General features: G+C 35.8%; 1 protein-coding gene across 1 annotated transcript in view; it reads left to right on the forward strand.

The window, feature by feature from the left end:
- Nucleotides 1-1630: 1630 nt before the first annotated feature.
- The window catches only part of LOC132545757 (uncharacterized), an 85621-nt gene continuing 72017 nt past the window's right edge, over nt 1631-15234 (forward strand). The window contains exon 1 of the mRNA XM_060209445.1: nt 1631-1682. Coding sequence (XP_060065428.1) covers nt 1631-1682 — 52 coding nt within the window. The remainder of the gene's footprint in view (nt 1683-15234) is intronic.

The following is a 15234-nucleotide window of genomic DNA, read 5'->3' on the forward strand; positions in this document are numbered from 1 at the left end:
AATTTAAGAAAACGTTGAGTCTGATTTACGTAGAGAGAGCATCGTAACTATGAGCTAATCATGAAGCAACACTCCAGCATGACCTAGAACACACGTCACATGTAGCAGGACGTATGGCTGCAGTTGACTCAAGATTTGTGCACTAAATAAAAAACAAAATCGGAAATGATTATTGGATATTTTTACTGAACGGTACAAAGGTTGCAAACATGCAATAATGAAGTATTCAATGGTAATTAGTGGTGGGAGAATTAAACCTGGCAACATTGGGCTAACATAACATATCAATGTACTGGAATCCAATGTTCTCTATGTATAATATAGCTATCATAATATATTAAAAACATCAGGATTATTAGATATTAAATTCATATATAATTCCAGCTGTCATAAATATAATGGATATATTTCACGTACAGAACGTCTGATGTTTCACATTGAGCATTGGATCCTGTGATATACTTCGCATGTTGACACACCATATGCTTATGATCTGCAAAATCAAAGAAAACTTCAACATCCATAATATCTGCACTGGGTGAGTATTTGGTCCATATTTTTGTTAAAATATTTATGATTTTCCATTTAGCCACCCTGGGCCTCTTTCTGGTAGATCCCAGTATATATTCTTTTTCAGAGAAATTTGAACCTTAGTTTTATCAAGTTTGCCTTACTGTTTTGGAAACAAGACATCTAGATTGTGAAACATTGTCAAAACTATACTGAAAAGTCAAGAAGTCATGTTAGTTATAAAACTGACAATTTAGATTTATATCTTGATGTATTAACCATAACAGAACTCTCAGAGGACTGGGCGTTGGGGTGGGGTGGGGAAGGGGGGGCGTTGACATCAACAACTATAAAATAGAATTTAAAAATTTTAAAAGCACAGTGTGTTTATACTGTTGTCATAGCTATATATATATTTGTATATGTTTTCTTTTCAATGAAAAAAAATATTGTAGAATTATTGATAAAGAGAAAGACCTTGTTTAATTACCTTGTATCGGGAAAACTTTTCTTTAATTTACTATTGACAATAACACTTGTTGTTCACATCAATCAAAATAGATAATTAACTGTGGCCTTGATAACGACCTTGAACTGGCCTAACTAGTATAGACAGGATTAACGAGGTTATTCAGTCAATGGTCAGTTATTCTGTCACACAATAGAATGTGTTGATAGCAATTTACTGCACAATTAAATACTTAATTGTGACACCTTGAAACATTCATTACAGTCTAAAAGGCAAGTTGTATATACATGTTGTGGACTGATGTGTTTCTCCCTTAACAGGTAAAATTCTTTTCAATAATTTCCCAAGTATTATCAGGTTAATGGCCTGTGTAAACATAACATAAGTTGATGATATTTTCTGTATATTTCTAACACAACGAAACAAGAATAGAATAAGCATCACTGAACTGACTTCAATTATGTTACTACAAACATTACTAGTTATCTGAAGTGGTCATCTGTTCAAAATGTTTCCTAGGTTGAGATGTAAGGATTAGGAGGAGCAAACTTAGTTTTGTTGTTACAAAAAATGATTAAATATGGTGGATTATTGATAATATCCCTATAATATGTGAAGGTAGATCAACCTCGGTCCTCCTTATTCCTGGAAATGGATACCTATTGGTTTGTTTCTAACTCAGGAGAGATGATTCTATGTCAAGGTAAGTAAGACAGTCACACCCATCTCTAAGAAAGTCCATTGATCTTTACTCATAACATTTAAAGATTGGTGATTCACATACATTCAACGTCAAAATATTTCAGTGAATTTCTGTCTGGTTCACACTTTGATTAATTGGAAAATCTAATGCTACAGGTTGTCCTTGAAAATATGATGATTTCAACAATAGATGAAAAGCAGTTAGATCACCTAGATTACAGAATAGATCTCTATTCTGTTTGTATTAATTTAGTTTGATAAGCACTTGACATGGTAAAATTCAAGGTATTGAGCTGGATCTGCTTCTTGTCATTTTGAATTCTCTCAATAATTACTCTGATTACAACTTTTATCTTTCCCAGCAAACTTTACTAAATTTTTTGGCAAAGGTTTCCTCAAAATTTCAAACTTCGAAATGAAAAACTTCATGTGTAGTAACCCAGACATCAGATTTATTTCCCTTTATATCAACTCTATATAGTATTAGAAAGACGAATAGCTATAAATTTATCTAAAGGTACATGTAATGTGATAATTAAATGTATGTAAGAAAGAAAACTAGATTATTTTTTTGAAGATGAAACGCCAGTTTTTTTGCTCTTTTTTTTTTTTACAAATTACATTTTAGATACCAGTTATACTATATACAATGATACATGCACGCCCTTTCAGACGAAGACTGATAGCTGGTATAACCTTGAAGGCGGGAGTCGATTGTTTGATTTATTGTCAAATTAGGACTTGAATCAAGATCTAGATATTGTCACCTGACTTTAAAATGTGTATCGATGGTAATGACCCGATTCTAGTTGAAATATTAGAGTTAATGTTCTAGATTTGTGTAAAATATTGGGACAGATGATTGGAAGGTCGCACAGTTTAATGGGTGCTGGACACAGGGCACTTTCAAAATTTAATTAGAATTGGTCCAGGTGCCATAAATGGTTTTCATACAGCTATATACAAATTGTTGAGTCTGTTTTCAGATAATTTACACTGTTGTGGTCAGAGGATGTTAAAATGTACCACAATAAAAGGTGTGTAATGGGGAGGTTGGTACGGAGGGACCAGGGGGCAGTGACAGGGGACCACTTGTCATATTGGTTTTACTTTGGTAATTATCAGTCTTGTCACCTTGGATGGGTAAAACCTGTCACACTCCTTGACAGACTTTGTTCTATATCTGTGTGATGGGATTATATATGCTTGAAACCTGACAATTTCCTGGCGTGTTTTATTCTCTTGTCAAGGAGAAATTTGAAACCCGTTAAAATGGCTGCAAATGGCCGTGCGCATTATATTTATGTATTCGTAATCAAATCCATAATTCAATGGAGATTTCGTTACTCTGTTGTTTGCTGTTGGCAATAGGAGACAAATTTAAGTTTATATGTACGGGGTGCCTGGTAAATTCACCATTTAGACCTAAGAGTACATACTTTTCTGCTTAATAGTATGATTTACTGACTGCAGTTCATGCTGTGTTGCAGAAGAAATAAATTCACGATTGCTATAAGCTGATGTTTGTGTTATGAAAGCCTTATAAGCTTTAACTGCAGAAAATGAAACACAGGAATATTAATTTTGTTATAAAGACCCGAAATTTGACATGTAAATTGTTGGTATTTGCAGCCAAAAGATTTGTAAACTTACATACAACCAGTTTCTTATCTCATTTGACATGTCTGAAATTTGATTATTATTCTTTCTCTGGAATGGAACTGATACATAATGAGGTTAAACGTATGAAAGTTGACAGAATATGTTTAGTGTAGGCAGATATATAAAGCATAGAGTACAAACATGGCAATGATCAGACAGCAAGGGTCAAAGTTCACTGATGTCTGTAGTTAAAAAGGAAATGTATATCACTGTAAGTTGTATTGATGTCAGTATCTAGAATTTCTTATTAACTGATGTAACTTCCCAGTGACCAAGATCAGAGTTGGCTTAATATAGCTTATTTTACTGATGTAAAAACTTCCCAGTGACCAAGATCAGAGTTGGCTTTATATAGCTTATTTTACTGATGTAAAAACTTTCTGGTGACCAAGATCAGAGTTGGCTTTATATAACTTATTTTACTGATGTAAAAACTTCCCGGTGACCAAGATCTGAGTTGGCTTTATATAACTTATTTTACTGATGTAAAAACTTCCCGGTGACCAAGATCTGAGTTGGCTTTATATAACTTATTTTACTGATGTAAAAACTTCCCAGTGACCAAGACCTGAGTTGGCTTATACATCATATTTAGTTCTTAACACACAACAGGTAATATTTAAAATGAAATTTTCAAAATAATTTATTAAATGTGGTAACACGGTATTTAAAAAGCTCTCTTGATTTTATTTTGAGCAATTTTTAAGTAATTTGAGTGAGGACGTCATTGAGTGGATCAACTGCAGGCATGTATATATGGACAACAGATATACTACACATGTGACATGTAGTATAAACATATTATTAGGAAGTTTAATTCAAGTAATTCTTCTCAGATTAAGTTTGAATTTTATGGCTTTATTTGTACATTGTAATTTGATGAAATAAAGACAAAAAATGGAATTTTTCATGAAATTAAATAGGAGTTAGTTATCCCGTCAGGTATATAAATCTTCCTTTGCCTTTATCTTTTGGCCAGTTGGAAGTGCAAGGTATCTGTTTATTTTTGTTCTTTACTACCTCCGTCAGGGTAGATCTAATTTCTGCTTTCTCACTCACTCATACGTAGGGAAAATTGTGCATCATCATTGTACAATATTGTTTTTAAATCTCCTAAAGTGTGAAAAAATTATAAATCATTTGATACATGAGGCAACTGTACGAATAATCGATAGAATTGGGATGAGTCAGCAAAGTAAACAGCCAAATAAATACAGGGTATATAGTAAGGAGCTGATATGGTTCTATAGAACACCTTGGGATGGATATTTTTGATCCGGCCTTTAACACTACAAATTGCATGTTGGAATCACAACAATGTCTGTTTGGGGATTTATAGCCAGAGAAAAGATTCCTTCATAGTTCACACAACTTTTATTATGCAACATATTGCAGTCTTTACATAAGTTGCTCAATTGCAAACATGAATTTTTTAAACGTTTTTCATGCCAGTGTACAATAGGCACAGAAGTTGGTAATTTATTTTCAAATTGAATCTTCTGCCTGTAGAGAAGTGATCAAACTCCTACAGGATTCCTTCTGTAAGATTGTAGTATTTATGTAGTCCAAAGTACTCCAAAGCCTTGTACCTCTGTATAAATACTACTTGGGGTAATGTGGAAATGTTTCAAGGTCTTGTATTTGTGGTGAATATCGAGTAACCAACAATTAAAGCAAGTTTTGTGTTTGAAATAATATTGAAATGATTAAATGACATAATGCTTCTTTCAGTGGAACTAAAAGTTAACTTCACTTAGACTGTATATCGCTAGGAACAAAACTATTTCGAGTATTTTGTTTAATTTTGACCAGAATTTTGCAAGGTGCGATTGTAAATATCTATGATTGAAATTACCATAATTTTGCTGAAGTTTTAATGAAGCAGAAATTGTCAATTTTCAGGGCTAGTGCAATGGTAACACATTTTATCAATGACAATAAGTTATCAGAACATGGATGACAAAATTAGCAATGTTAATGATATAGTCGATGATGGTGGAAACATTCTGCAAACTTTCTGTATTTGTATTAGTTGCCTGAGTGAGCAATATGGGATGGTAATACTACAGTATGTCTTTGTTAATGACTCTCCAGTGGCCACAGTACAGTGTTGTTGGTGACTCTCCAGTGGCCACAGTACAGTGTTGTTGGTGACTCCAGTGGCCACAGCAAAGTGTTGTTAATGACTCTCCAGTGGCCACAGTACAGTGTTGTTGGTGACTCTCCAGTGGCCACAGTACAGTGTTGTTGGTTACTCTCCAGTGGCCACAGTACAGTGTTGTTGGTGACCCTCCAGTGGCCACAGTACAGTGTTGTTGGTGACTCTCCAGTGGCCACAGTACAGTGTTGTTGGTGACTCTTCAGTGGCCACAGTACAGTGTTGTTGGTTACTCTCCAGTGGCCACAGTACAGTGTTGTTGGTGACTCTTCAGTGGCCACAGTACAGTGTTGTTGGTTACTCTCCAGTGGCCACAGTACAGTGTTGTTAGTGACTCTCCAGTGGCCACAGTACAGTGTTGTTAGTGACTCTCCAGTGGCCACAGTACAGTGTTGTTGGTTACTCTTCAGTGGCCACAGTACAGTGTTGTTAGTGACTCTCCAGTGGCCACAGTACAGTGTTGTTGGTGACTCTTCAGTGGCCACAGTACACTCTCCAGTGGCCACAGTACAGTGTTGTTGGTGACTCTCCAGTGGCCACAGTACAGTGTTGTTGGTGACTCTCCAGTGGCCACAGTACAGTGTTGTTGGTGACTCTTCAGTGGCCACAGTACAGTGTTGTTGGTTACTCTCCAGTGGCCACAGTACAGTGTTGTTGGTGACTCTTCAGTGGCCACAGTACAGTGTTGTTGGTTACTCTCCAGTGGCCACAGTACAGTGTTGTTAGTGACTCTCCAGTGGCCACAGTACAGTGTTGTTAGTGACTCTCCAGTGGCCACAGTACAGTGTTGTTGGTTACTCTTCAGTGGCCACAGTACAGTGTTGTTAGTGACTCTCCAGTGGCCACAGTACAGTGTTGTTGGTGACTCTTCAGTGGCCACAGTACAGTGTTGTTGGTGACTCTCCAGTGGCCACAGTACAGTGTTGTTGGTGACTCTCCAGTGGCCACAGTACAGTGTTGTTGGTGACTCTCCAGTGGCCACAGTACAGTGTTGTTGGTGACCCTCCAGTGGCCACAGTACAGTGTTGTTGGTGACTCTTCAGTGGCCACAGTACAGTGTTGTTGGTGACTCTTCAGTGGCCACAGTACAGTGTTGTTGGTGACCCTCCAGTGGCCACAGTACAGTGTTGTTGGTGACTCTTCAGTGGCCACAGTACAGTGTTGTTGGTGACTCTTCAGTGGCCACAGTACAGTGTTGTTGGTGACCCTCCAGTGGCCACAGTACAGTGTTGTTGGTGACTCTCCAGTGGCCACAGTACAGTGTTGTTGGTGACTCTTCAGTGGCCACAGTACAGTGTTGTTGGTTACTCTCCAGTGGCCACAGTACAGTGTTGTTGGTGACTCTCCAGTGGCCACAGTACAGTGTTGTTGGTGACTCTTCAGTGGCCACAGTACAGTCAACGATTTTGGTGAGAAACACACCACCTTTGGGTATAAGGATTGAACCACATACCTGTGCTCTACTAATTTAGCTATCACATCCTCCTATGATCACTGCCTTATATTAATAATTTAATTTCTGGAAGGATGGAAGTTTAAAGTTTTCTATCCACACTAATTTTAATTATCCACAAGTATACAAAATGAAGTTATATATCACTACATATAATTCTGTGTTTTTCAGCAGAAGTTGATTAAAAGTGTAGATCTATCAGAGAAAGACTTAACAATTATCTATCACTGACATACAGGTGAAATACAGGTGACAACATAGAATAGAAAAAGTAATGAAAAACACTGCAATGCTGAGGTTTGAACTAGTGACACTTTGGTGTCTGGACATTCTACTGCTCGACTGAAGGAGAATTCCTACTAGCCATGTCTAAGTAAGGTGGCCTGTACTCTCAACTTCTACGCTGCAAATCTGTAGTAAAAAGGAGTAATGAAATGCTGGGGTTTGAACTAGTGACTGTTTGGTCTCTAGCTGGACACTCTACTGCTCATCTAAAGTGAAATTCCCTCTAGCTGAGGCTGGTAAGACCACCTGTACTCTATATTTCTACAAACATATGATGAAGTACAGTACATAGGCAGTAATGACAGGTATGTGTATTGGTGGTATAAAGTTTTCCTGTTAGGTATTTACAAAATGTTTTCATTTGGTTTGTCAAACATAATATCTCGTGGTGCAGACTATTTATAGAGCAGCTACGACAACTATCTATTTTGTACAGCTTGTCTGTAATTATCCACCACACAATTTATGAATAGGATTAGATATCCTGTTCGCAGCTTGATCGCCACAATACATTAATCATATGGCAGTCGTCAGGTCTATAGATTTTTAGAGTAAAAGATTTGTTGATGTATAATCTAGGTGATCCCTTGGAAATTAACTATTCAGGAATATGCAGGTAAACAAGGTTGATGAAAAGTATTCTTTTTTTATTTTTTTCCCCCCAAAATTACAAAATAGCGTAAGTTTTATTTTACATGTTTACACAAATTTAGATTTTAGAATTGTAGATGAGGGAAATGACTTTCGTAAAGTGTAATCATCTTATTGAGTGGTGGAGTCTGGGCTGTGGTGGAATAAGATGTCAGAAAAATACTGAATATAGTGTTTTAATAGCCAATTATATATATGGAGTTGGAAAAAAAAAAATTTGGTTGATTTGAAAGGAAAAGAAATGTGATTGAATATGGGATATGCATGAAGGGTATGTAGAGCAAATCTAATGAACAGGTAAATCGACATACTGGAAGTGACTTTAAAACTGGCCGATCTGATTTGGTGATGATATGTTTAGAGGAGGTTATGCCGTTCAAAAAACCATATCGACATCTGATGTATGATTACGGATAGAAACAAAATTCTTAGCATGTTCCCAATGCTTTCTGTCACTAAGATGTCAAAATCTGCTGCAAAATAATAGTAAGAAAAAAAGCCAGAAAAAAACACATACTGAACATTGTTGTTGCTTGTATCTATACTGACAGTTTGGAGTAATTTATAGTCAAGCTGAAAGGTCTTAATCTTTAACAGTATAACACACACCTCTCCATCTCTGTGGTCCCTAGTATCGGATTCTGTTTCTCTTTGTCTCAAGAAATCCATACTTGTCCTATTTTATTTGGATCCTGGTGATTGTCACAGCTGATTGTGTTAATCTTTTGTACCTGGCCATCAATACATCGACCATTGTGTTAATTCACTGATACAAGGTATATTTCCCAACACCCTGTATAACATATATGTTCACAAAGTGGAAGATATTTGAACACTATCGTTATCTCTTAAGTATTTGAAAATAAGGTGTACAAAAGTTAGGTAGAGAATCTAAACAGCACGCTTGGTTAGGTAAGACTATTTTGATTACAGAGTGAAAAAAAATTAAAGGATCTTTCAACTTAATTACAGTGACACAATATACACCTGATTTCTGAGATTTCTCACAGTTAAAGACTTTTTATGTGGTAGATAATACTTTATCGTCTACTCAGTGAGTCTCGCCTGACCCTCTGTTGTAGTGGTGCAGTCCTATAAGATCAAGCTGGCTTGTGTTATTGAACCTATTTTTTGGAAAGCATGCTGTGTAAGAGGATACTCACTGCCAACCTTCACGGTAGGGCACCAATAATTTGCTTATTATGGAAAGATTGTTTGGGTGTGAATTATTAATTAGAGGAAATACCCCATCACCCTGTAATTAGATAATCTAGTGACTTACCGCATACCAGGATCTCAATTCTGACAGTTACAGGACAGGCTGTCTTAATAGGGTTTTAAACTCTTTTAATTTTAGGAAAATTTGGTTCAATAATTGATCATGATTTTGTTTTCAAAAAATTTAACTCAAACATGAAATTTTAAATGAAGTATGTATTTGTTTGATGTTACACACAACAGATCAATGTTAGATAAGCTGTACTTAGGCTACCTTTGTCGTTAACATTGTGTAAACTCAATACAATTATGAATTTTCACACAAAAACAAGATATCTATTGTCTGAACTCACCGGGGTATTTGTCTAGCTACCTTTGATATAAATGTACAAAGTTGGTGTGGTAGTATATAATGCAATATGATGGTAGATTTTCATTGTTGTGGATGTCCTGGAGCTAACTTAACACAATCTCTTGGGAATTGGTCAGATTCTTATTTCTTTGCCACAGTTATCTAACACCTGGCACTGTACCTGTACACATTGCACATTAAAGGTGTTTAGTGTACGTAAGATATGGCCCTAGAGTGTGCTGATGACCTCACCAGGAGGGGATTTACACTTGCTCTCACCTTGACACACAGAAATAGGTTTAGATAGTTGGTGTGCACTGCTGGGAAACAAGTTCTTTGATAAATATTGATCATCTCCTTGTGTGATAACCTTTTCTCCTCAGTTCTACCTAGCTACACAGTGATGGTCAAAACTGATGGGACTTGGAAAGGAACTAATATAGTTGTAACTTTTATGTTTTGTAAGAACTCTTCAAACAAATATAGTATCGTCTTGATTAGATTTCATTTAAAGTATGTTTAAGTCTTGTCGTCTGCTGTCATGTGTTGTTCATCAAGTTTATAAAGATCTTTGGCAATAGTGCATAGTCATTTGAAGAAATTTGAAAGTTGATATCAGAAAATTACCTTGAAAATTAGATAAAGTGAAATAACAAAGGAAATGGGAGCCATTGTATGAGATATCCAGGGATATGTTGTGATGATGTCAAGTATTTCTCTAAAGAGACAAGGGACGTTTAATAAATGGACATAGTACTTTGATTTAAAAAGGGACATTACAGCATAATTAGCCTGCCCTGTCTTACGGCCATAAATATTCTAAGATACCTGTGTAATTACACTGTTGTGATGTCATAGATGATTGTCTCGGAAGTGAGGAATTACCATCCGCGTAGAAGTAAGCATGACATATAGGGAAATTAATTTCAGAGTTTTCATTTTTTCCTCTAAAAAAACAGATTACATAAATAAAGTTTAACTCTCGTGTCAATGTAATATGGAACTTATTAAACACATTGAATAATTTGATATATTGTGATTGCCAGCCTAAAGGCTTGTGACATATCAAATTATTTAACAAGTTTGATAAATTCTGAATGACTGTACAATGATAAGTGTTTTATATCAAGGTTTCACTGAACAGTGATAAAATATAAGAGATATGATGGTGTTACTGTACAGTGATAAATGTTGGTCATTACATTTTACTATACCGGTAAAATATTTTGTGTTTGTGGAGTGGTAAATGTAACCCTCCCATCTGTGCCCTCTATTGAACTGATCTGATGTCATAAATTGGTACCATTTTGCAGTTGTTACAGGAGTTAAAATATTCATAGCTAATTATGTCTACATTGTATGTGATCGTATGCGATTGTAATAAGTCTGACTGTAGCTTTATTAGGATTACCGTGACACGACGACAATATACATACTATTTCCTATACAAAGTTACCCTTCACACACTGGGTATAGGTAAACACACACTATATTGCTCCAGTGACATTTCTGACGGAATCAAATGTTAGATTAATTCAGGATCCCCGGTGAGAATTTTATTGAAAATAATACATGTGGCTGCACCGTTCTACCTCACGGTCATGATGTTGACTGAATAAGGAATGTATCAGATCGGACAAAGCCCTTTGTGCATGCTCACTGATATTTCTCTATCGCAATAAATTGTGATGCGTATGTAAGCAGATCAGATGAATAGAACTCTGATAATCCATGAGGAAAAACAGCTTGGGAATATTGAAAACGAACTTTGTCACTGGTAACTAGCAACTTGTTGTTGAGGGGGATTTCATACCGGTTTGATTTTCTGTATTCAGAGTGCCCAAATCTGAAGATGTAGTTAATATTGATAATGTTTTTTATATATGTATTTACACAGACAACATAGGTAATAAATACATCCTATAGCCCTATAGTTCAGTGTTCACAAATCCACTCATTGAGGTGCAATATAGAAAGCTTCTGTCCAATTTGAAATGTTGCCAGAATTGAAAAACGGATTCACCTATACAGATGTGGAGTTACTGAATGATCTCTACCGAAGGTGGCGGGATCTTAACTTACACTGAATGAATTACTTACGGAGTAAAATCATTACTTACCTATAGCAATCCTACTCCAACAAATAGTATATTGTAACATCATTTAATTGTGGCATTCAGGTGAAAATCTCTGTGGAATATTTATGTTGAAAGTTTAACTTTGCCTATCTAATATTGACTTGCTTTTCCAGTATTAATTTAGCCATATTGTTCCGTATATAAGCCCAGTTCTGCCTGTGTAAGTTCCCTTTGCCAGCTCTGCTCTGGCTGTACAGATGTATTAGAAAGCAGTTGGTTGCCCTTGTTAGTGACGTTTATAAAAGATTTACCATGGAACTTCTCGGCATGACCATATATGGGAATTTAGTGATACATGTATATCATATATGACTTCGCTTTAAAGGAAGTTACTCTTTTCCTGGTGATGTTGGCACTTACTAAGATGACATCTGAACCAGTCCTGTGTTGGATGTTTAAGATGACATCTGAACCAGTCCTGTGTTGGATGATTAAGATGACATCTGAACCCAGTCCTGTGTTGGATGATTAAGATGAAATCTGAACCAGTCCTGTGTTGGATGATTAAGATGACATCTGAACCAGTCCCCTGTTTGATGATTAAGATGACATCTGAACCAGTCCTGTGTTGGATGATTAAGATGACATCTGAACCAGTCCTGTGTTGGATGATTAAGATGACATCTGAACCAGTCCCGTGTTTGATGATTAAGATGACATCTGAACCCAGTCCTGTGTTGGATGATTAAGATGACATCTGAACCCAGTCCTGTGTTGGATGATTAAGATGACATCTGAACCCAGTCCCCTGTTTGATGATTAAGATGACATCTGAACCAGTCCTGTGTTGGATGATTAAGATGACATCTGAACCAGTCCTGTGTTGGATGATTGAGATGACATCTGAACCAGTCCCGTGTTTGATGATTAAGATGACATCTGAACCAGTCCTGTGTTGGATGATCAGTTAGTCTTTTAGTATACATATGAGTAGCCAGTAATCAATATATTTCATGGAGTAGTATGTTCATTGATCAGGAAAATGAACTTACCCTTTACAACACTACATCAATGTTTCCAATTTTTTATCCCCTGTGAAATGCATTTGCAGGGGATATCAGTTTGGGCTCGGCGCGTGTGTATGTCTATGTGTCTGTGCTTTCATCTGTCTGTCCGTCCAAGGGCTTTTCCGGCTTCAAAACTTTTCAACTCAACTTAACAAACCTTCTGTATATATTAGGTTAAAGCCCATGTTGTGCCTTTTGTTATTGATGACATTTCATTTTTTATATTTATTCTATTACCATGGAAACATTGTAAAAAAAACACGAAATTAGTGTTAACTTTCCTTTCAGGACTATGACTTTGAAATCATGCCTTTAAACTCTACAAAACTTTCTGTTTATATTAGTTTAAAACCCTAGCTGACTTTTTTCTGTTACCATGAAAACAGATAACCCTCATCACAAATTTCAGATTTTCTGGAGCAGTGCTCTGGAACAGTTCAAGATAATTGCTCAAGCCTTTTTGTACTTATTAAGCTTTGAGTTAGTATCGTTTGAAGAAAAAGTTTTCCATTTAATTACTATTCAGAAGCAGTTTTAGTATAATTAAATCACTGTGGACATACAGCTGGTTTGGTGTTGGGAAGTTTTTTATGTCTCTAATAAAGAGGATGTCATTTTGTACATGGCCATTTCGTTTGGTCTGAAGAGTTGATCACTTTGATGAAGTATTGGTTTAAGGCCCTGTACTATGTTTCTACTAAACATGTAGGATAATTATAATCCAAATTTTGTATTCTAAATGTAGAAGTGGAACATTGCTTCTAAGATATTGATGAAACTTGGATTTAACAAATTTCAATCCGGACATATTGCACCAGCAACCTGACAGAATAGGGAAGTTGGGTATCTGTGTGAATGTAACAGTAAGTATCTTTGTACCAGTATAGGGATGTGTTGTGAGGCTGAATTGACCGTGACAGCCATCTTAGTTATAGCGTAATGTTGAAAGTATTTTGTTATTATAGGTAGTTTGGATCAATGGTCTCAATCTGTGACCAGACTAAGACAAAGGTTTTTTGTTGGCTTTATTGATTCTGAAAAACCATATCATGTATACGGTTGCAATGTACATGGCCGTAGTTATACATTTGTTGCTGTCTTACTTGTACTTAATACTGTAAGACAGCTTGCTCTCTTTATTGCTCTTTGTTGAGTTGCATCGCTGAAGTCTCATTTTGAAGGAACTTTATACAACCATCAGGTAGTAAACTAATTGATAGCACAATTAAAATTTTTCCCAATTTTCAGAAAGTTCTGCTCAGAGCAGAAACCCCTGGAAAACGTGATCTTATATGCTATATAAAAACAAGAAGAAAATACCAACATGTCAACATAATCATGAAGACATGAAGAAGAAATATGTTAATGGTGGAAAATCATCTTCAGTAAAAAGATATACAGTAAACTCAACTTAAAGTCACTTCACATTTCTTAAACATAAGCTTGATAATAAGCAAAACATGATATTAACAGATGATATGTGTTAACGGTCCAGGAGGCTAGGATGTCACTGTTGTCTGTACAATTGACAATACTTCTGTCACTTTCAGGAGGCGTGGGGTGGTAGTAATGTTGTAGAGTGTTTTCAGCTTTAAGATAAAAAAGAAATCTATTGATGTATGGTTTGTGGAGTCCTTGATGTTCACATGTACAGATCTGTTCATTAAAGTGAAGAAGCATGTTAATAGGATCAGAAGTGCAGGGGAAACCAAAGTTGGAATGAAAATTGTATAGGCAGTATGTACATGTGGAATATTAAAAACTTACTCAAGACGGTCTTGTTTGATCAGTTAATCGCTGTGCATTTTTGTACTGACAGCACGGCCATGTGAAGTGTTGATCGACACCAATGTTTTGTTCTAGATAGGTAATATGATATTAAATCTATAAAATTACAACATTACCTGGTACAGGGATTTTATTTTTCCCCTCAAATGACTCTGATTGAGTGTTTCTTGCATAAAATCAGATACTTATGATCACAGTGTCAAATTTATCTAGCACTCACTGGTTTTGTTTGAAACAAAAATGTTCGACTCCTAATGGCCACAAATTGGAGTTGATGATTTTGATCACCTAGATGAGCCCCTTGAGTCTCCTTGTTACAAACTACAGCAATCTTGTTCACTCTTCTGACAGCCTTCGAAATTCAACATGTCAAAATGAGAAAGTGTAAAAATAGTTTTCAGTGCATCAAATAGGACTTACATTATTTCATCAGAGGTCTGAAAAAGAATGATTTTATCAAAAGGTGATTTCATTCAGCCTTATATAGAGGGTCAAACAGATATTAAAGACGTTCTGAACTAACATATTTTCACATCAGTTGCTCTTGTGATTAGTAGGAGACAGGATTTGAAGTAAAGTGGTTGGTGTTAAAAACTAACAAATAATGTAAAGTTGTTTGCTGTGAAAACATGTAGTAGCTCAAGTCATTGGTCTTGCATAACTTTATAATTAAAATCCCGATGCCGACCTTAATTTCTTTAACAGATCTGATAAATTGGGGAAATTATTTTATGTTTCAACATTTAAATTGAAATTGTTTAATCTTGATTTTGTAGCCTTGAATTTTTATATTGCCATGAATAACATTGTTATATATCACAATAAATATATTGTCATTGAT

Source organism: Ylistrum balloti, unplaced genomic scaffold (genome assembly GCF_031769215.1).
Source record: "Ylistrum balloti isolate Yb309-2 unplaced genomic scaffold, AGI_CSIRO_Ybal_v1 Utg369856, whole genome shotgun sequence".
NCBI classification, from domain to species: Eukaryota; Metazoa; Mollusca; class Bivalvia; order Pectinida; family Pectinidae; genus Ylistrum; species Ylistrum balloti.